Source organism: Zootermopsis nevadensis, unplaced genomic scaffold (genome assembly GCF_977971745.1).
Source record: "Zootermopsis nevadensis isolate Lab colony 2312 unplaced genomic scaffold, Znev_1.0 Znev_ptg000013l, whole genome shotgun sequence".
In the NCBI taxonomy this organism is placed as follows: domain Eukaryota; kingdom Metazoa; phylum Arthropoda; class Insecta; order Blattodea; family Termopsidae; genus Zootermopsis; species Zootermopsis nevadensis.
Window position 1 is genome coordinate 14,299,152 of NW_028259145.1, and position 16,508 is coordinate 14,315,659.

The following is a 16,508-nucleotide window of genomic DNA, read 5'->3' on the forward strand; positions in this document are numbered from 1 at the left end:
AAATATAATAATTTTCTGATAATTATTGTAATAAATACATTTTTTAAAAGTTTATTAATATAAATGTTACAATTATGTTCAATATACATTTGGCATTTCGTTTTATAAGGAACTCTATCTATTGGAGACTTTAAGAAATTTTGAATGAATTGTGACGTTTGTCATAGCAAATGTCCGTAAATTGAACGTTCGTAAACCGAGAGTTGCCTGTATGGGTATAGGTCAACACCATTAAAAAGCTGTATTCAGATATCAGTAACACAATTAGAGATGATGGGGAAGCATTGTTGATCAGCACTGGGTGAGCCAGAAGCTGTCCGATCAAATCAAACAGGAAATTAAGGAGCAGCTGCTGCCACCACCCCTCACTTCACTGTATGGCTTTTTCAAGAGACCTGACATTATGTAATTCTGTTTTATATGCTCCTGTTACTGTATCTCTCTTCGTTCCAAATACTCTCCTTAGCATTATACTCTACGACACACTCAATTCACATATTTCCTTTAGGACATTTTTTAAAAGTTTTCCAAATAAAAATTACTTTCTTTAAAGCAAAACCATAGAACTTATCAAAGATACAGGCATTTAATGTTCATCCTTCAGAAAGACATTAAATCATGTGTGCAAAACCCAGAGTTTAGTATCAGAAATACCAAAACATAGCTGAATCAGTACCTCCCAACATTCCGGAAAGCATTCAGCCTCTCAAAGCTAGCCTTTCCCTGGCGCGGAGAATAGAAACCTCTCTTGCCAGGACTATAGAACAAGGGTGAGTTGTCTTCGCTATCATCTGCAGGTTCTTCAGTTTCTGAACTTCTTGATGCTCCACTTCCAGATTTCTTCCCTCTTTCTGACAGGCTGAACACATCTAGATCTGAAACACACTCAAAATTCAGGAGCTCCGATAGTCTGTGAACTTCATTTAAACAAAAACATAAGTCAAATCTGTACTGGTAAAATGTAAGAAGATACATTCGGCTATTTTAATGACCTAGAACAATTCTGTGTGTTTGCAACAACTCAAGAATCACTTAAGAAATTATCATTAAATCTGATACCAGGGAGGTTTGCTACAATTTGTTGACACATTTCAATTTTGGTTCAGACTGGACAATTATCAAAATTTTACATGAAGACCTGTACAGTTTTTGTACACAGAAATGATTAGGAGGGGAATTTACAGCCATGCAACCACATGGGAGAACCCTAGGAATCCTGTGACTATGTCAAGACACAGTCAGGCACCACACACACCATGTCCATGGGGTCACTTTGAAATTTGTAATAAACTACCATACATTTATGCAAATAAAATAAAGCATGCAGACTGAGAACTGTAATGGTAAGCCAGATCATATTTTCATTTAAATTCAATACATATCTAGGAACTAAACATCCAGTTTTAAATCCATTCTAATAATCAAAGGATCTACTCTTTTACCTAGCAGTGCCTCAGATGCAAGCTCTTGTCCATGATTCAATATGAGCTCCATTGCCTCTTCAACTTTTTGTCGCAGAGCATCTTCTGAAGCTAGGAGCATCAGCAGCTGTGCTGGGGTCAATTCAAGGAGCATACCAGTAATTTTGTTGGCAAATGATGGACGCAGAAGCTGTACTTTTGGATACAACCGATCTCCAAGTTGTTGCTGGTGTAATGTAAGATGTTCATTGTGACCACTGTTTCCACCACTACCACCACCTGAGGAGTTATTACTGCTTTCAGCACCAGGTGGAGAAAAGGGGCGGGCATCGAAGGACAAAGAACGACGTGGCTCTCGACAGCGCTGTGATGAACGCTGGGCCTAAGGGCAATGAAAGGTAAATATTCACATAAACAGTTCAATAGGAATGTTTGAAAGCAATCTAAAGTATGCAGAGTGTGGCAGAAGGAAAGACTAGAAACAGTTTACAGTGCTGATTTGTTTGTTGTGGACTTGTACATGTGAAAGAAGATGGAATATAAAACCCTCTGATTATTCTGCAAATTATTATTGAAATGTATAATTAGATATTCTGTTTCAGTTGTTCTAATGCACAAACGTTATTTTTTACAAAAACAATTCTTGAAACACCTCTCTTCTATCAACGAGCTTGTAGTATGAGCTATTCCATCTTACTGCAACAAGAATGGAAATTAACTGCTTAATAATCTGGCATTTACAGATTCACTAAAGGAAAGGGGAAGGGTCAAATTACACACAGACATAAACTACATACCATTCACCAACAGTTTAAATGAGTGTAATGGGTTCTCATGGAAAACATGGGAACATATTCAGGTATCTTGTCTATTAAAATATCCACCAACATGGACTTGCCACTTCAGAAGTTGAAACTGTATATGTTAATAAGACTAATGTCCTTTTGTTTGAGCATTCACACTGCAGCACTTACGATGTGAAAAATATATGGGGAAGTATTTCTATATTTTGCAGGCTCTAGTGAAACTGCAGGTTCCATGAAAGGCATGGAATTTGACTAGCCATGCATTATCAACTTCCCAAAGAGGGCTTCATTCTACATGTTAATAATTTATTAAAATCAATGTTTTAAATTCAATTTGGTCAAAACTGTGATGGCCATCCTTCACTTTCAGGTAAACAGAGACGCACGCATTCTAGCCCCATTCAAGTTTCAAAACCATGTATCAATTGCATATTCCTTTAGCAGGCCCTTGCCCCAGCAAGACTTTTCATTTTTCTTGACATATCTATGTGTACGTGTGAGACATAGTTATACAGAATGTGACAAACTCATACTTGAACTGGCAAATTTAATATATTCCTATGAACTTTACAAGTTGGGATCTATAAGTTTTGCAACAGAAAACAAGTAATTTACATTACCTGAGCATGCCGACGTATGTTCTCCCTCTCACGTGTTCTTAATCTTTGCAGTACATTGTAGGGAGCATACTTGGTGCCAACCTGAGCTGCTTCCAAATTTGGTAACTTCTCATTGGCCAACAGTGCCTATAAAAAGATTACAGTATTACAAAAGAATAAAAAAGAAAACTTACAAATTTATGTCACATAAGACTATCCATACAAACAAACAAACATTTAAATGTTCTATGAATACTGAAAATGTCCATAAACAAATATGAATTTATGAAATTAAAAACTGTTAAATTAAAAAGAAATATATTTTACCCCTTTTCTGGCTCCTTTTTCAATGATATACAGATATAAGAACTAGAAACTTTCACAAGCTTCCTTCTGATAAGGCATGACATTTTGTTCTTTATGTAAAGGAAGCAGCAAATGAAATCCACATGTACATATTTTGCATGTCACCATCATGTTCCTACACACCTTACATTAAAGACACATATTCTAGGAACTCTGTAGGTCAAATAATGTATTCAACTGAATGGAAGGCTTGATTTTTCCTCAATTTCAGAGATAGGAAACAAAAGGACATCTTGAATATATATCAATGTTTTTGAACATTAAAAGCCTTTAGAAGAGCAATTTCCAAGTTCTTGTAATTACAACCATATCTTATGAGACACTACACTATATCATCAGAATAAGGCAATAAAAGCCGTATGTTTGGCAGAAGTATCTCACACAAATAACTTCAATAAAATGCTATTTAAAATTTTGTTCATGCTATGTTTATTCATCCAAACTCACCTCAGCTATAGCAGTATAAAAACTTCGAGCAACCCCTGAGCCTTCACCAGGTTCATCCTTAAATGTGACTTTGACGCGATTGACAGCCAGTGGAGGTTGCGAACTTGAAGCTCTACGGTGATAATTGTTGTACTGTGTATTTAATTCCTTCATTGTTTGTATTATCAGTTGTGTTCTTTCCCTTTCAACCTGTAACATTTCACAAGTGATAATAATATTCTGTACAGAAACAAAAAGCAGTTAAATCAGTACATCAGGCTTTTAACATTTTTTCCTGAGTAAGCAGAAGTAAACTGCAACACCAAATATCACATTTAAATACTAATTCCCTCGTAGTAGAACCTGCAGGTCCAACACCAAAGCCTGCCACCAGACACGATCTTGAGCCAACTCCATCCATTTACCATCCTCATAGCCCACCTCTCTAAGATCCATCTTCATATTATCCTCCAATCTCCTTCCTGGTCTGCCCAGTGGTCTTTTCCCAGAAGGATTTTCCACCAAAAATCTGTATGCAACCCCCAAGAATGCTACATGTCCCACCCAACAAGTTCCTTTCGTATTCCAAACTCAATCAAAATGCCATACAGCACCTCTCTTCTGAGTCACATGCCTTCCTAAAGTCCACAAATAGTTGGTGTTCTGATCCATTATACTTCCACTTTTTCTCTAATATTTGTTGAATGCAAAATATCTGATCAAGAGTTGACCTATTATGGCGGAATCCAGATTGATCATCCCCCATAGTTTCATTCATAAATAGTGTTAACTGTGCCAGAAGAATATTGGATAATATTTTGTACGATGCTGAAAAAAAGAGATACCTCAGAAGTTACTGCACTCAGTTTTGTCACCTTGTTTTATGGATAGGGACAATTAATTCTTTCCACTGCAGTGGTAGTACTTGCTGGTTCCAAATCGAGACTACAAGTTTATGTATCTCTGAGGTAAGACATGAGGATGATCATAACACGGGACTTACAGTTTAACATGGGCTCTGAAACAAGGTAGAGGCCTGTAATACTTTGCTTTCAGTTTGTGAGCAGAAAATCTGCACACTGATTGATGTAACTGGCAATTAATTTGTTACTTATTTAAAGATGGTGTCAGTAATTCTGACTATACAGTGTTAGATGATAAATGAATAAAGAATTGGAAAAAATATGAAAGGGAGTGGTCATAGCCTAATGGGTAAACCATAATTATAAGGAATTTAATGACTGGCCTGAATGAATAACACTACAATAAAGAAAATAATAAAAATAAAAAACTTTCAATCACATATTGTAAAAAAGGATAAAATTACCTTTGCCAAAGTCAGGTCCCGCTGCTGGCCATTACGTAGTTTTTCCATTTCACGACGGAACTTAGCTTCCTTGACAGGAAACCCTCCCAGCTCAGACACAACAGAACCAGGCTCCAGTCCCACATCTTCCATGAAGACACGCCCAAATAGGTCTAGAGATAATCTCCATCGACCAAGAAGAAGATCATGAGATACTGACTGACCAATTGTAGGATGAGGCCTATAAAGAGAAACGGTCAGTGTAAGAAAGGCAGCATTACTTCTCCTCACTTACTCTAAGGTGCAGGAAATTCTTTGAAAAGTCAATTGTATACATTTCTTCTCCTCATTAACCAAAAAGGATTCTCTTCACTACAGTCAGAATCTACATGTCAAACAACTAGGACAGAAAACTGAATTTAATATGACCAAACTTTGCAAACTCTACAGACATACAAACAGTTTAAGGACAATTACTTTTATTGTACACTTAAGAATGAGAAAGAAAGAAAGTTTTTATATGAAAGTTGAGACAATATGTTGCAAACATCCCGATGAAAACAGTCCAACATTTCTGAGATTAATAAATTAAGTGTGAACAGTATTTCAACTACTGGCTAGGAACTGAACGGCATATGCTGTGTGCAAGATAATAGAAACAATCCTGCCTACTAATTTGTGGATACTGTTTCAAGTAAACAGAATCATCATCAAGTATTATCCACTGAGCCAATGATACATCCACATCAATAATTTTACCTAGGCTGATCATGTGTTCGACTTGTCTCAACAGTAACATGGGCAGAGATTTCATGACTTCCGCCAACACTGTCAAGTCCATGGCCATCACCATGCTGCCTGGAGTCTGTTGTTGGAACAACCAACACATCAGGTGCATCAGTGCGGTGAGAAGAAGCCTACAGTACACAAAATTATAGTGTTATTATTTTCAAGCAACTGAATATGGAATTTCACATAAATCTTGAAGCATGAATAACATAACTTTATACCTAAAGAAAAAAAGGTCAACGCAGCAACGGTTTGCAACAGGCATATTGTTACGCAGAAGAAGGAATAGTCAGCACAAAAGAAATAAACACTGATGTAAATAATGTGAGGAAAGAACACAAAATATTTATTTCTATTTAAAAAACTTTACTCTTGAAACATTTTAACCACAAGCATATTGTGTGATACAAACTGAAACTGAACCTTGGCTGACCTGAAGCCCTGAGTTCCACTTCTTTCACAATTTGTGGTGATGACAACTGGCAAATTTCACTTGACATCACATACCCAAAATGCCACCTCTCATTTAAATACAAAAAAATGTTTCTTTCTACCTCTGGAAACCCCCATCCCAAAAAAATCCACTGACAACCACTACTTTGTAGAGAAAGATATTTTTACACATCTACTGCTCTATATTACAAGAAAGCAGAGTGTTGAGCATTAAGCTTCTTACTTTGCCTTATGGCAAATGATGTTTGCGAATCTACTGCTCCCTCTTGTAAATTTGTATGTTTCCACAGCACTTTATGTTATCCAAATCAAATCCTCAAATATGATGAAAATCTACTTTACAAAAGGGTTTTAGATGGTACATGTGGTATTTAGTATTATGTGATGAATAACAGTACATAATTTTATGCCCATTCTTGCCTGTAAATAATGACATTACATTTATACACTGATTTTACAACCGATAACCACAGTTTCGTCTTACACTCGTAGTTGGCCCAGGACCAGCACGAACTATTACACTTTTGACAGGCGGTGTTGATACAGCTGTTGATAAAGGTGTAGCTGAAGGGGTCTGTTCTCCAAAGCAAGCAATTGCATTTGCAAGTGCAGCTGCCACTTTGCGAGGCGAAACAATGATTGGGGCTCGGTTCTGCTCCATCAATTTCCGACTCTCTTCAGACAAGGATGTGTCTGCTGGAAAAAGTGAGAATATATTAGTGTTACACAGCCATATCTCCATTATTCAGTATATGTATACCAGACAAATGCCATGTAAAGTAGGAACTAATATTACATTAGAAGTTGAATTCCCAGATAATAAAAAATTATAAACATTTATTCATGTAAAATGTACACACACACATAAATATATGCACCTTAATTTATATGCCATGAGATTCATATCAGAAATAAATGTAGGATACAAAAATCAGAACATGTGTACTTCATACTAAAGGGGTAAAAGAGACTTTTGTGCTTGTCAAAGGTCATTAAGAAACTACAAAGAACATGGTAAAAGATTTATTTACAGCTCGATAAGTGGACACTACATCAATACTAATTTTTGATTCCTAATCTCCAATTTTCCAGAGCCAGCAATCATGACATGTCAACATTATTTAAAAGTCATTTGAAGAAAATATGACCCATCTAAAATTTAGTAAACAGGATGTTGAGGACAATTTTTTCAGAGTGTGATTAACTCAAGAGTTATTTTGCTGTATAGGAATATGTGCAGAAAGAAATATGACATAAAAGAGAATTGGCAAAACTTTGGAGGCAGTTGGCCAAATACTGTACAGAAGACAACATGTTATGCTGTAAGAACTGAGTTTATCACCTCATTTCTTTGTACGGAACTAAAAAGTTCACAATGAGTTAACACCAGCGTTAATATTTGTGACACTGTATTTTCCAGAAACATTCAGAAATATTTCTAAAGATGTTTATTTGAACATAAATGTTGCACACACAGCACTTTCTCTCAGTATTATGCCCATACTGTGTTTAATCCAAATTTAAATACTGCATGGATTGAGTCACATCAGGTAATGTTCTAACCCAGATGCTTCTTCAATGCAAGACACATACATGAACCAAACCTACTGGATGGAATGTTTCTACACACAGTGAAGAACTGATAGAACTAAAGTAAAGTTAATAAAAATGTCAAATTTACAAAATACTTTTTAGTCTTTGTCCAACCTGGAATGAACATCAGTAATTACAGATATAACAGTGCATCACTGATTCATAACCAACATAAAATCTCTAAAACAGAACACGGACAGATGAACTCACCAGAAGCAGAAGAGGCTGCTGTGCTCCCACAAGCCAATTCCTGCAAACTTGTCGCTGTTTGAATATCAGCTGCACTTCCAGATGTTTGCATACCACTTGGGCCTGGTTTACTAAGGTCAGCTGGTCCTTCAGATACAATTATATCGGTCTGTGATGTTTTCCTTTCATTAAATGCCTGAGGTTTTACACTTGCAGCCAAGCGAGCAAATGGACCGCTTGAATCGGAATCTGAAACAAAATCTCCTGAATCTTCATTGTCAACTTCCATCTTGGTAACAGGTGCTGAATTAGTAATGGCTATAGCAGTAGCAGTAGCAGCAGCAGTAGTAGTAGTAGTAGTAGTAGTTGTTGCTGCTGCTGTTGTTGATGGTGGTGGCGGAGGTGGTGGCGGCGGCAGCAGTGGCTGCGGTTCCTTGCTGAATGATAGATCCTGAGGACCTTCCTCTGTTGTTGCTACCAGTGGTGCAGAGCTCATGTTAATATCTGGACTTGGATCATTCAATTTCATTTGTGCTGTTTCTTCTTCCTCAATCTCACGGAAGAGGTGGTCAAATGCATCAAAACTTGTCCTGTTGGATGGGGGGAAAATATGCTGCTTAATGTGCCAACAATAGTTGTTTTGTATGATCTGAAGCTTTCACGGCAACTAAGTATAATAAATTCTTCTCAGGCTACCAGCCATGTAAGGTGGTTTAATGAAGAAAACACATTATTCATTATGCCACCTTACAAGGCTGGTAGCCCGAGAAGAATTTATTATAATTGTTTTCACAGAAACTAGGAGATATACATAGCATATGCATACATAAATGTGAACACCAACCCAAATGTTTCCAAAATGGAAATGTTTTTGCTGTGTGGCAACACCAGAAGTTGGAGGGTGAAAAACAAGAATTCTTAGACTTGCCACTGAATAAATTGTATAAGAATGTAGTTAAACTAATAGACTACCTTCCTTTCATGTTTTCAAAGGATGAAGAGCAAAGAGAGATAGCTAGAACCTAAATTCATCATATACCCTTTTCATAAGATTAGACAGACAAGATTTAATATATATATATATATATATATATATATATATATATATATATACCCTTTTATCTCCTATGTGAAGCATAGCTTCTTGGATGAGTGATCAGCCCATTGCAAGGCCTCTACCAAAGATGTGGGTGAGAAATGGCTGCTCAATTTTTCAAATGAAACGTCTTGTTCATGCTCATAAGGTTCTTTTATATGCCGTAATCTACGACAGGGGACCACCAGCTTTACTTCCCCTCTGAAGGAAGTCGTGCTATGGATTTTTATCACCCTTAAAAATCCATTGACCTCGGCCGGGTTTGAACCCACAAACCTTTGGTCCAGTGAAAAGCATGCTACCTCTAAACCACCGAGGGCAACTAGAACCTAAATTAATTTTAAATTAAACATCAGATAGCACCATACTATTAAAGACACTTAGAGGAAACAGCAGTAATATTTAGGTCATTCCTTATACATACAGCAAATACCTATTATTTTCCATACATGTATTACTTGGAAGGTTAAGGCATAGTATTAATTTTTAATTAAAAATGTACAGCTTATGTCCATCACTTTAACAGAACAGGTCACAATCAAGACAAATTCTTAATAATTATATTATTTGAAAGACCTAACTTCAGCTAAAGCCAAGAAACAAGAGAACAATAAAATGGGAAGAATTCTAACCATATAAAAAATCGTTAACTTTTACACCAAAATGAGCTCATGAAAATACAATATATAAGAAGAAAATAAATAGCAGAAAGTTCTAGAAAATGTTCTTTTAAGTTAAAGTACTTTGATAACAAATAGGATGCAAAGAATCACTCCTCAAGAACAGAGGAATTCTAAATGTCACACATTATTTACTGTGCTTTGCTGGAGATATAATATACCATGGTTTAAAAGTCTCACATTCAAAAACAAGTTAGAAAATGATAATTAAAACTTTAAAAATATACCTGTGAAATGGAATTTGTTCTTTATTCATGTTGGTATCTTCGGGAAGAGGTTTACTAGGGCTTGACTGGGGCTGTGGTTTGACAGTTGTTACTTCTGGAGTAGCTGATATATGTCTTTCTTCTGTGCCACTGTTGCTACTGGGTCCAGGTCCTAAGTGTGTGTTGCTAGCTGCATTCATGCATGGGCTTCCATTTGTATTATCTGCAGTTCTCATGGACAAACCTAGTCGGGTTGGCAAAACTTCTAGTGGATTGTATGTTCCTGGTGGACTTGTGCCTGTTAAACCAGGGTATTATAATTCAAATTATGGGAAGAAAGAATGAACATAGACACAATTAGAAGAATACAAATTATCAGACTTTTATGCAAGGTACAAATTTATATAACAAAAATTAAGACTGGGAACAATATCATCAACATTGTGCACCTTCAGTGTGTCAAAGGTATTTTTATACCAACATACAATGCTATCCATGGACAATTATTCATATTCATCCAGAAGGAAATGAAGATCAAGTACCCAACACATCCTTCATCTATTCTAAAATATGAAGAAACAAACAATTATATGTGAACAGTAATGTAAATAAGGTTTATTGTGTTTAAAATGTCTAGCCCCACACTTAATCACCACGTTAAAGCATCTTCCAGATAATCTAGTACACCTGATGTGCAGTAGAATGATTCTGAAAAAAACAATTTTAAGCGTCAAAAAGTCCTTTAGCAAAGTATTCTATAGTATTTTCTGAATCAGCAAACAACGAATAAAACTGAATAAAATAAAATAAAAGACAATAAAATGCTTCTTTTTGTAAACATAGATATAATATGATTGTTTTACTTCAGGGGCCCAATGAACTTGAGCAACAAGCATTAATTTACAATTGTGACCTTTCTTAACTCACTTAACAAACTACTATGTAAATTATGAAGCAGTTCAAATTTGATATTTCGAATTTTAATTGGTTCCTGATGCCTCTGCTGGCTGCAAACACATCCTAAGAATTATATTTTGCAGGAATGTGACAGTGGGATCAACTGCCTAATGTGGAAGTGCTAAGATTATTTACCGACATACTATGATAAAAATTCTGCATTAAATTTAAACTGCTACACTGCATAAGCAAGCAACTCATAAACCATTACACCATACCTGATGCTGGCACTGTAATTGGTTGTTTAGGCATCCCAAAGAGCTCCTCTCTTCTTGCATTGGGTTGTAACAAATGTGGTTGGTCTGCTAGAGGTAAAGCTTCAGACATAGGCGTGTCAAAGGGATCTGGTGGTGGACAACCCAAACACAAAGTAGAGTCTGAACGCTGAAGAAATGGATTCTTGCGTCCTTTCCCATTGGGACTAACGGCACTCATACTCAATACTCCAGTTCCAGGTCCAACAGTTTCCTGATCATCCACTGACTCAGTTTCCATCGCAACTGAGTGATTCAATTCATCATCACCCTCATCATTATCATTTTCATCCTAGGCAGAAAGATCCACTTACAACCATCTAAAGCCAAAGCTCATGCAAAAAATATTTAAACATTCAGTTCATACTACAAATAAAACAGGTTTGGCACCAATCTGCTCACGAGCATCCCTCTTTTGGGTAAAACCCATGCTTAAGGCGGTAATACAATTCCTGCTAAAATCACATTAGTCTAAAAATTTGGTTCTTCCTGCATATATCGAATACATTGCTAACAACTTCGAGAGTTTGACTTTTTAAAATATGCTTTTGCAATTTACTTTTGAATTCCATTTCTAAACTTTAAATATAGATAATAATTCACCGGACACTTCTCGAAGTATACTTGTGGACGAGGGAGCAACAAACGAGCTCCGTATCAAAGGCACAAGTTTAGTGCGCATAACGAGGGCGGGGCTTACCTCCGGCCATCACTCAGTCTTTGAGCTGTACCTCTTTCATGGTGGTGGGCAGTATGTGCGACACCGGTGGGCGGTAGGGAAATTTTACCATCACCAAAGATACAAAAGTGGGTGGTAGGTATAAAAAGGTTGACGACCCCTGGTCTAGAGGAATATAAGTGGTGAATACAGGAATTTTTCAGCTTAAACTGTTGTATTTTAAAAATAAAAACAACTTGCATCCATTTAATTGTCTCCTATTGCAAAAGTAAACTTCTTACATACCTTTAACTATATTCCTATGTTGCAACATGCAAATGCACTGGTACAAAATAAAAAAGTTAAGAAATTTTCACTGGATCAGATGCTGGAAAGGTTTTACCAATTTCAAAAAAAAAGTTAAATTTTGGACTTACATAGTTTTTCCAATAAACCCCCTAATTAATACGTTCAGTCACAGAAAGAATTATCTCATCTGGAAAACTCTTCAATTTAGAGAAAATTACATTAGATATTCTAAACAATTCATGCATGTTAAGGATACTGGTTTTAAAGAGAGTTGTGAAAACCAACAATTAAAAAAAATTGCATTAACTTTCCCTCTTGAACATAATCTTCATAAATACAAGAAACAGAAATTGAAGAACTTTTTTACCTGATCATTCCAAGACTCCATTGGTAGCCCATCACGAAGTACATCAGCGTCAGGACTTTCTGTACCAGACCGCATGTAGTAGATTAAAGCATCAAATACATATGCAATGTGCTTCAAAGCAGACACATCAAGTATTGGCAGACTATCAAGATGTTCTGCATTATGTGCTCGCATCAGAGACAGGCAATATGATAGGAAATCTCTTCGTGCAGAGTGTGGATCTGCAGCTATAATAACGGAAATAATAATAATGACAACAAAAATGATTATAACAATGACAGAAATATAGTCAGGACTTAAAAGACAAAATTCAGAAAAGTAAGCTTTTGAATTCGACTAGGAACTCTCCATTCTTAAACTACTGCAATGAATTTCAAACAACACCGTCATTTATTCTCACCTTCTCTCTCCCGAGCAGTCCTTGGCGCATCCACACCTCCAGTTGCAAACCCAACAATTCTTGTGCCAGTTGTAGTGGCAGCAGAATTTGAAGACACTGCTCTATGGCCAGAACTCCTGGTGCCTCCAGTCACTGCTGTGGTCCCAGAAGAGCTAGATCCCCCTCCTAACACAGAGAGTGACAGGGCAGCAGAACCAAGAAGTCCTCCAAGTCCTCCTGCAACACCTAGTCCAAGACCCGCTGTCTGATGCAGTGGGTGACCTGGATGTGTTGGATCTGATGAATGTGTCAGAGAAGCACCAAATCGGAGCTGAGCTTCTGTTGAATCCATCACTGTTAGCAGCCAATCCCATGTGGGCTTGAGATGATACTCCAGGTATAACTGTGAGAATGTGTATCAAAACAGAGCATGCAGGACTGTTGAATTACAATGTAAGTGTAGCAATAAAGTCTTCATGGGTGATTGGCCATGTAAGTATGAAACTAACATCCAATGTTTTAGACTCTCTCTGACTCCACCATCAGGAGTTGATGTGATGAGTGACACATTTGTCTGCTGCATTTGCACCCACAGACAGCTCTCAGAGCTGTCCTTGTATGAGAGTGGGCAAACAGAACCGTGAGGAAGGTTATCACACAGTCCATGATGTTTAACCTGAATAATTCTTCTGCCCTATTGTGATGCAGTTTGCTAGTAGCCAGGTTACAGAATCAAGCTGACTTGGTACGTGCCACACATGAGAACATGGTGAAATGTTTGTTGGACAGATGGTTCACTCTTTTTCAATATGCCTGTTTAAACCAGACAAGGTGGCAGTGGTTGAACATGGTACTGTATAAACCTTAAGGAAACCACAGTACTGGCTACAATGGCAAACTACTGGGATCACACATAACCAGCCTAGCTTCCAGCAAACTGCAGCAAATTAAGAAGATAAAAAAAAATGGAAGGAACGATCAGCGATAGTTAGAATCCTAGATTGTTGAGGTTAAGCAACAAGGACTGTGATATGATTTACCACCAGACTCTGCCATATGTTCCACATTTGGCTGCTCCTGGGACAGGACACTGGACTTAAGAGTAATGAGATTACAGATACAAACACAACAAGCAAACATGTCACCGTTATATAAATCCCTAACAGAACATTGAATATTAACATGGCTGATCAACCACAGTCTTCATTGCATTCAGTCACTATGAAAGGCTATTTAGCTTACATATAATTTAAGTAGTACATAGAATATTACAATATGAAAGCAAGATTCCTAGACACAAAGTTTCCTAAGAGAAAGATAGAAAATAAACATTCAAGGTGTAGCACAACTGTTGACTTTAAAAACGTCGCAGTCTTTGATAATGTAACAACCCTACTGAAGCATTTTACACAAACAAGGTTCTATTATTGAGACAATATGAAGTTTTTAATGATGTACACAACACAATCCTATTTTTACAATTAGAAATACATATCATGGTAAACAGATTTTTGTTTTGGCTGAAAAAGATTAAACAAACAAGTGTAAACTTCAGACATTCTGCTTGGCAGCCTTAAATATACTATTCCATTAATAACAGATCTAAGAGCTACTTCTGTTTATAAATAATCTTTATTACATTTGACACATAAAGAAACTTTATTCCACATAGCAACTGTATGGTAAAGAGGTGGAAACTTCATAACTGGTAATTTCAGTGTCAAGATATCACATGAAATTACAGCACTTGCAATATATGATATAAATAACACAGTTTATATGTCCCATAAAGATACATGTTAAGCCTTCTTGCAACAAACTAAAACAACTGCTTCCTATCCATAACAGCGTTCAATGATTCATCTGAAATTCATTCATAACTTTATCCATTACCTAGCCTCAGTAATTTTATTTCATGATTGTCTGCAACTAAGTGTAATTCATGCCTTTTCTTAACAACTGTTCCTTTTCTTTAGAAACTTACAAGTACACATTTTATGAAGCAAAACAGTAACAGATAAACACATTTTCAAAATGATCCAAGGAATATTTAAGAAAACATATACACACCTGCAAATTAATGGATTCTTGATACGATATATCAAGTGTTCTTGGCAACGCAGGCGCAAGTGCATGATAGTCCTGAAGCATGGTGAGAAGATCTGCTATTTGACGCACAACAATACCAAAAGCTCTTGCCAAGCAACTTGCCGTTGTTGCCATAGTGACTGGCTCCTGGTTGGCTGCAGCAGCGGCAACAGCAGCGGTTGCAGTGGTCGAACGTCGCAGGGATGAAGGATCGATAAACACCAAGCTGCTTCCACCTGCAACACGCACACCTGCCACACTCTTGGCAGTCATCAGGCTGAATACAACAGTGCTCTTGCTACCATCAAGTTCTTCCAAGCAACAGTTGGAAGCCTTGTTCATGGAAACAGGAGACAGTAGTGGTTCATAAAGTACTTTCCTACACACCTGAGGCAAACACTGAGCTGAATGGTTCTGAATGGCTAACACTTGCTTCACTAAAGTACTTCATGAAAGCAAACCTGAATGTCATAAAAATTATTATTACTGCACTGCATTTTAAGATTTTACACCTTATATGGTTGGTATAAATAAAATAATAAACTAGATCCACAATAGTAAGGTGTAAAGGTAGAGAATGGATTCATTTAGCTTAGGGTAGGTTCCAATATCAGACACTTAAACACAGTAATGGACATTCAGGTTTAATAAAAGACAAGATCAACTGGTTAATGCTGTTTAAGGAAATAACTGCTGTTTACTCTGAGAATAAAACTGAACACACAAATACTAAATGGAGTGTTACTTACTATTAAAGTAGATGGTAGATATAGGTACCACTCACCCTTAAAGGGTTGTCTTCATACAATCCCGAATGGACTGTTTTCAGGACTGGGTCCATACCGTTAAGAAATCTTAACAGGCAGGGATATGATAACTTTGGCATACTGCATTTTCTCTGCTCATTTTACAGCAATTCTTGTTTATGTTAATTCACAACAATGCCCTAACCAGTTCATTATGGGGATTACAAATCAAACAATAACGTTTTTTTAAAAAAGACCCTGTCTGGAGTCATGTGAATCCTGTCTACAACTTCACACACCATTTATTTAAGACCAATTTTAAAAATCCTCCAAATATGTCTCCCTCATGGTCATTTCCTTCAGGTTTTCACACTAAAATTCATAATGCATTTCTGATTTATGCTATAAATGCAATGTCTTGCCAACCTCACACCAATTTTATAACTCAAAAAATATTTGGTAAAAGAAACGAAAGCTTGTCTTCATGCAATTTTCTACAGCTTCCCAGACATTTCCACTTCAGGTCCAAATAATCTACTTGGCAGCATGTTCTCAAACATCCTGAATCAATGTGAGTAGGTCATACCAACTTTAAGTTTTCTTTTCTAATCATTTACAGATAATTTCACCTTACCAAGACTTTTTCCCTTATTTAGTTCAAGTGTTTTCAAATTATATAATGTAATTAATAATAATTACAAACAACTCAAAATAAGAACAAGCTTTTTGCAATGTGTCAGGCAGGAGATTCTTAACAGATAAAATAAGGTAAATACAGCCATGGTGGAGCGTCCATGTTAAATGTGTTAGCCATGCTAGT

The 16,508-nt window shown here is 36.6% G+C and overlaps 1 protein-coding gene across 6 annotated transcripts in view; it reads right to left on the minus strand.

Annotated features, from left to right (window-relative positions):
* Positions 1-16,508, minus strand: part of hyd (E3 ubiquitin-protein ligase hyd) — a 50,051-nt gene that overhangs the window by 3,976 nt on the left and 29,567 nt on the right. For 3 of the 6 annotated variants that reach the window (XM_022078650.2, XM_022078652.2, XM_022078647.2), the window contains exons 30-42: positions 14,925-15,193; positions 12,876-13,257; positions 12,476-12,702; positions 11,106-11,433; positions 9,952-10,228; positions 7,970-8,538; positions 6,651-6,862; positions 5,684-5,841; positions 4,946-5,165; positions 3,640-3,828; positions 2,848-2,973; positions 1,443-1,803; positions 677-875 (exon numbers count right to left, since the gene is read on the minus strand). In XM_022078650.2, coding sequence (XP_021934342.1) covers positions 677-875; positions 1,443-1,803; positions 2,848-2,973; positions 3,640-3,828; positions 4,946-5,165; positions 5,684-5,841; positions 6,651-6,862; positions 7,970-8,538; positions 9,952-10,228; positions 11,106-11,433; positions 12,476-12,702; positions 12,876-13,257; positions 14,925-15,193 — 3,517 coding nt within the window. The remainder of the gene's footprint in view (positions 1-676; positions 876-1,442; positions 1,804-2,847; positions 2,974-3,639; positions 3,829-4,945; positions 5,166-5,683; positions 5,842-6,650; positions 6,863-7,969; positions 8,539-9,951; positions 10,229-11,105; positions 11,434-12,475; positions 12,703-12,875; positions 13,258-14,924; positions 15,194-16,508) is intronic. The other 3 variants (XM_087348684.1, XM_022078648.2, XM_022078651.2) reach the window with 2 other exon arrangements.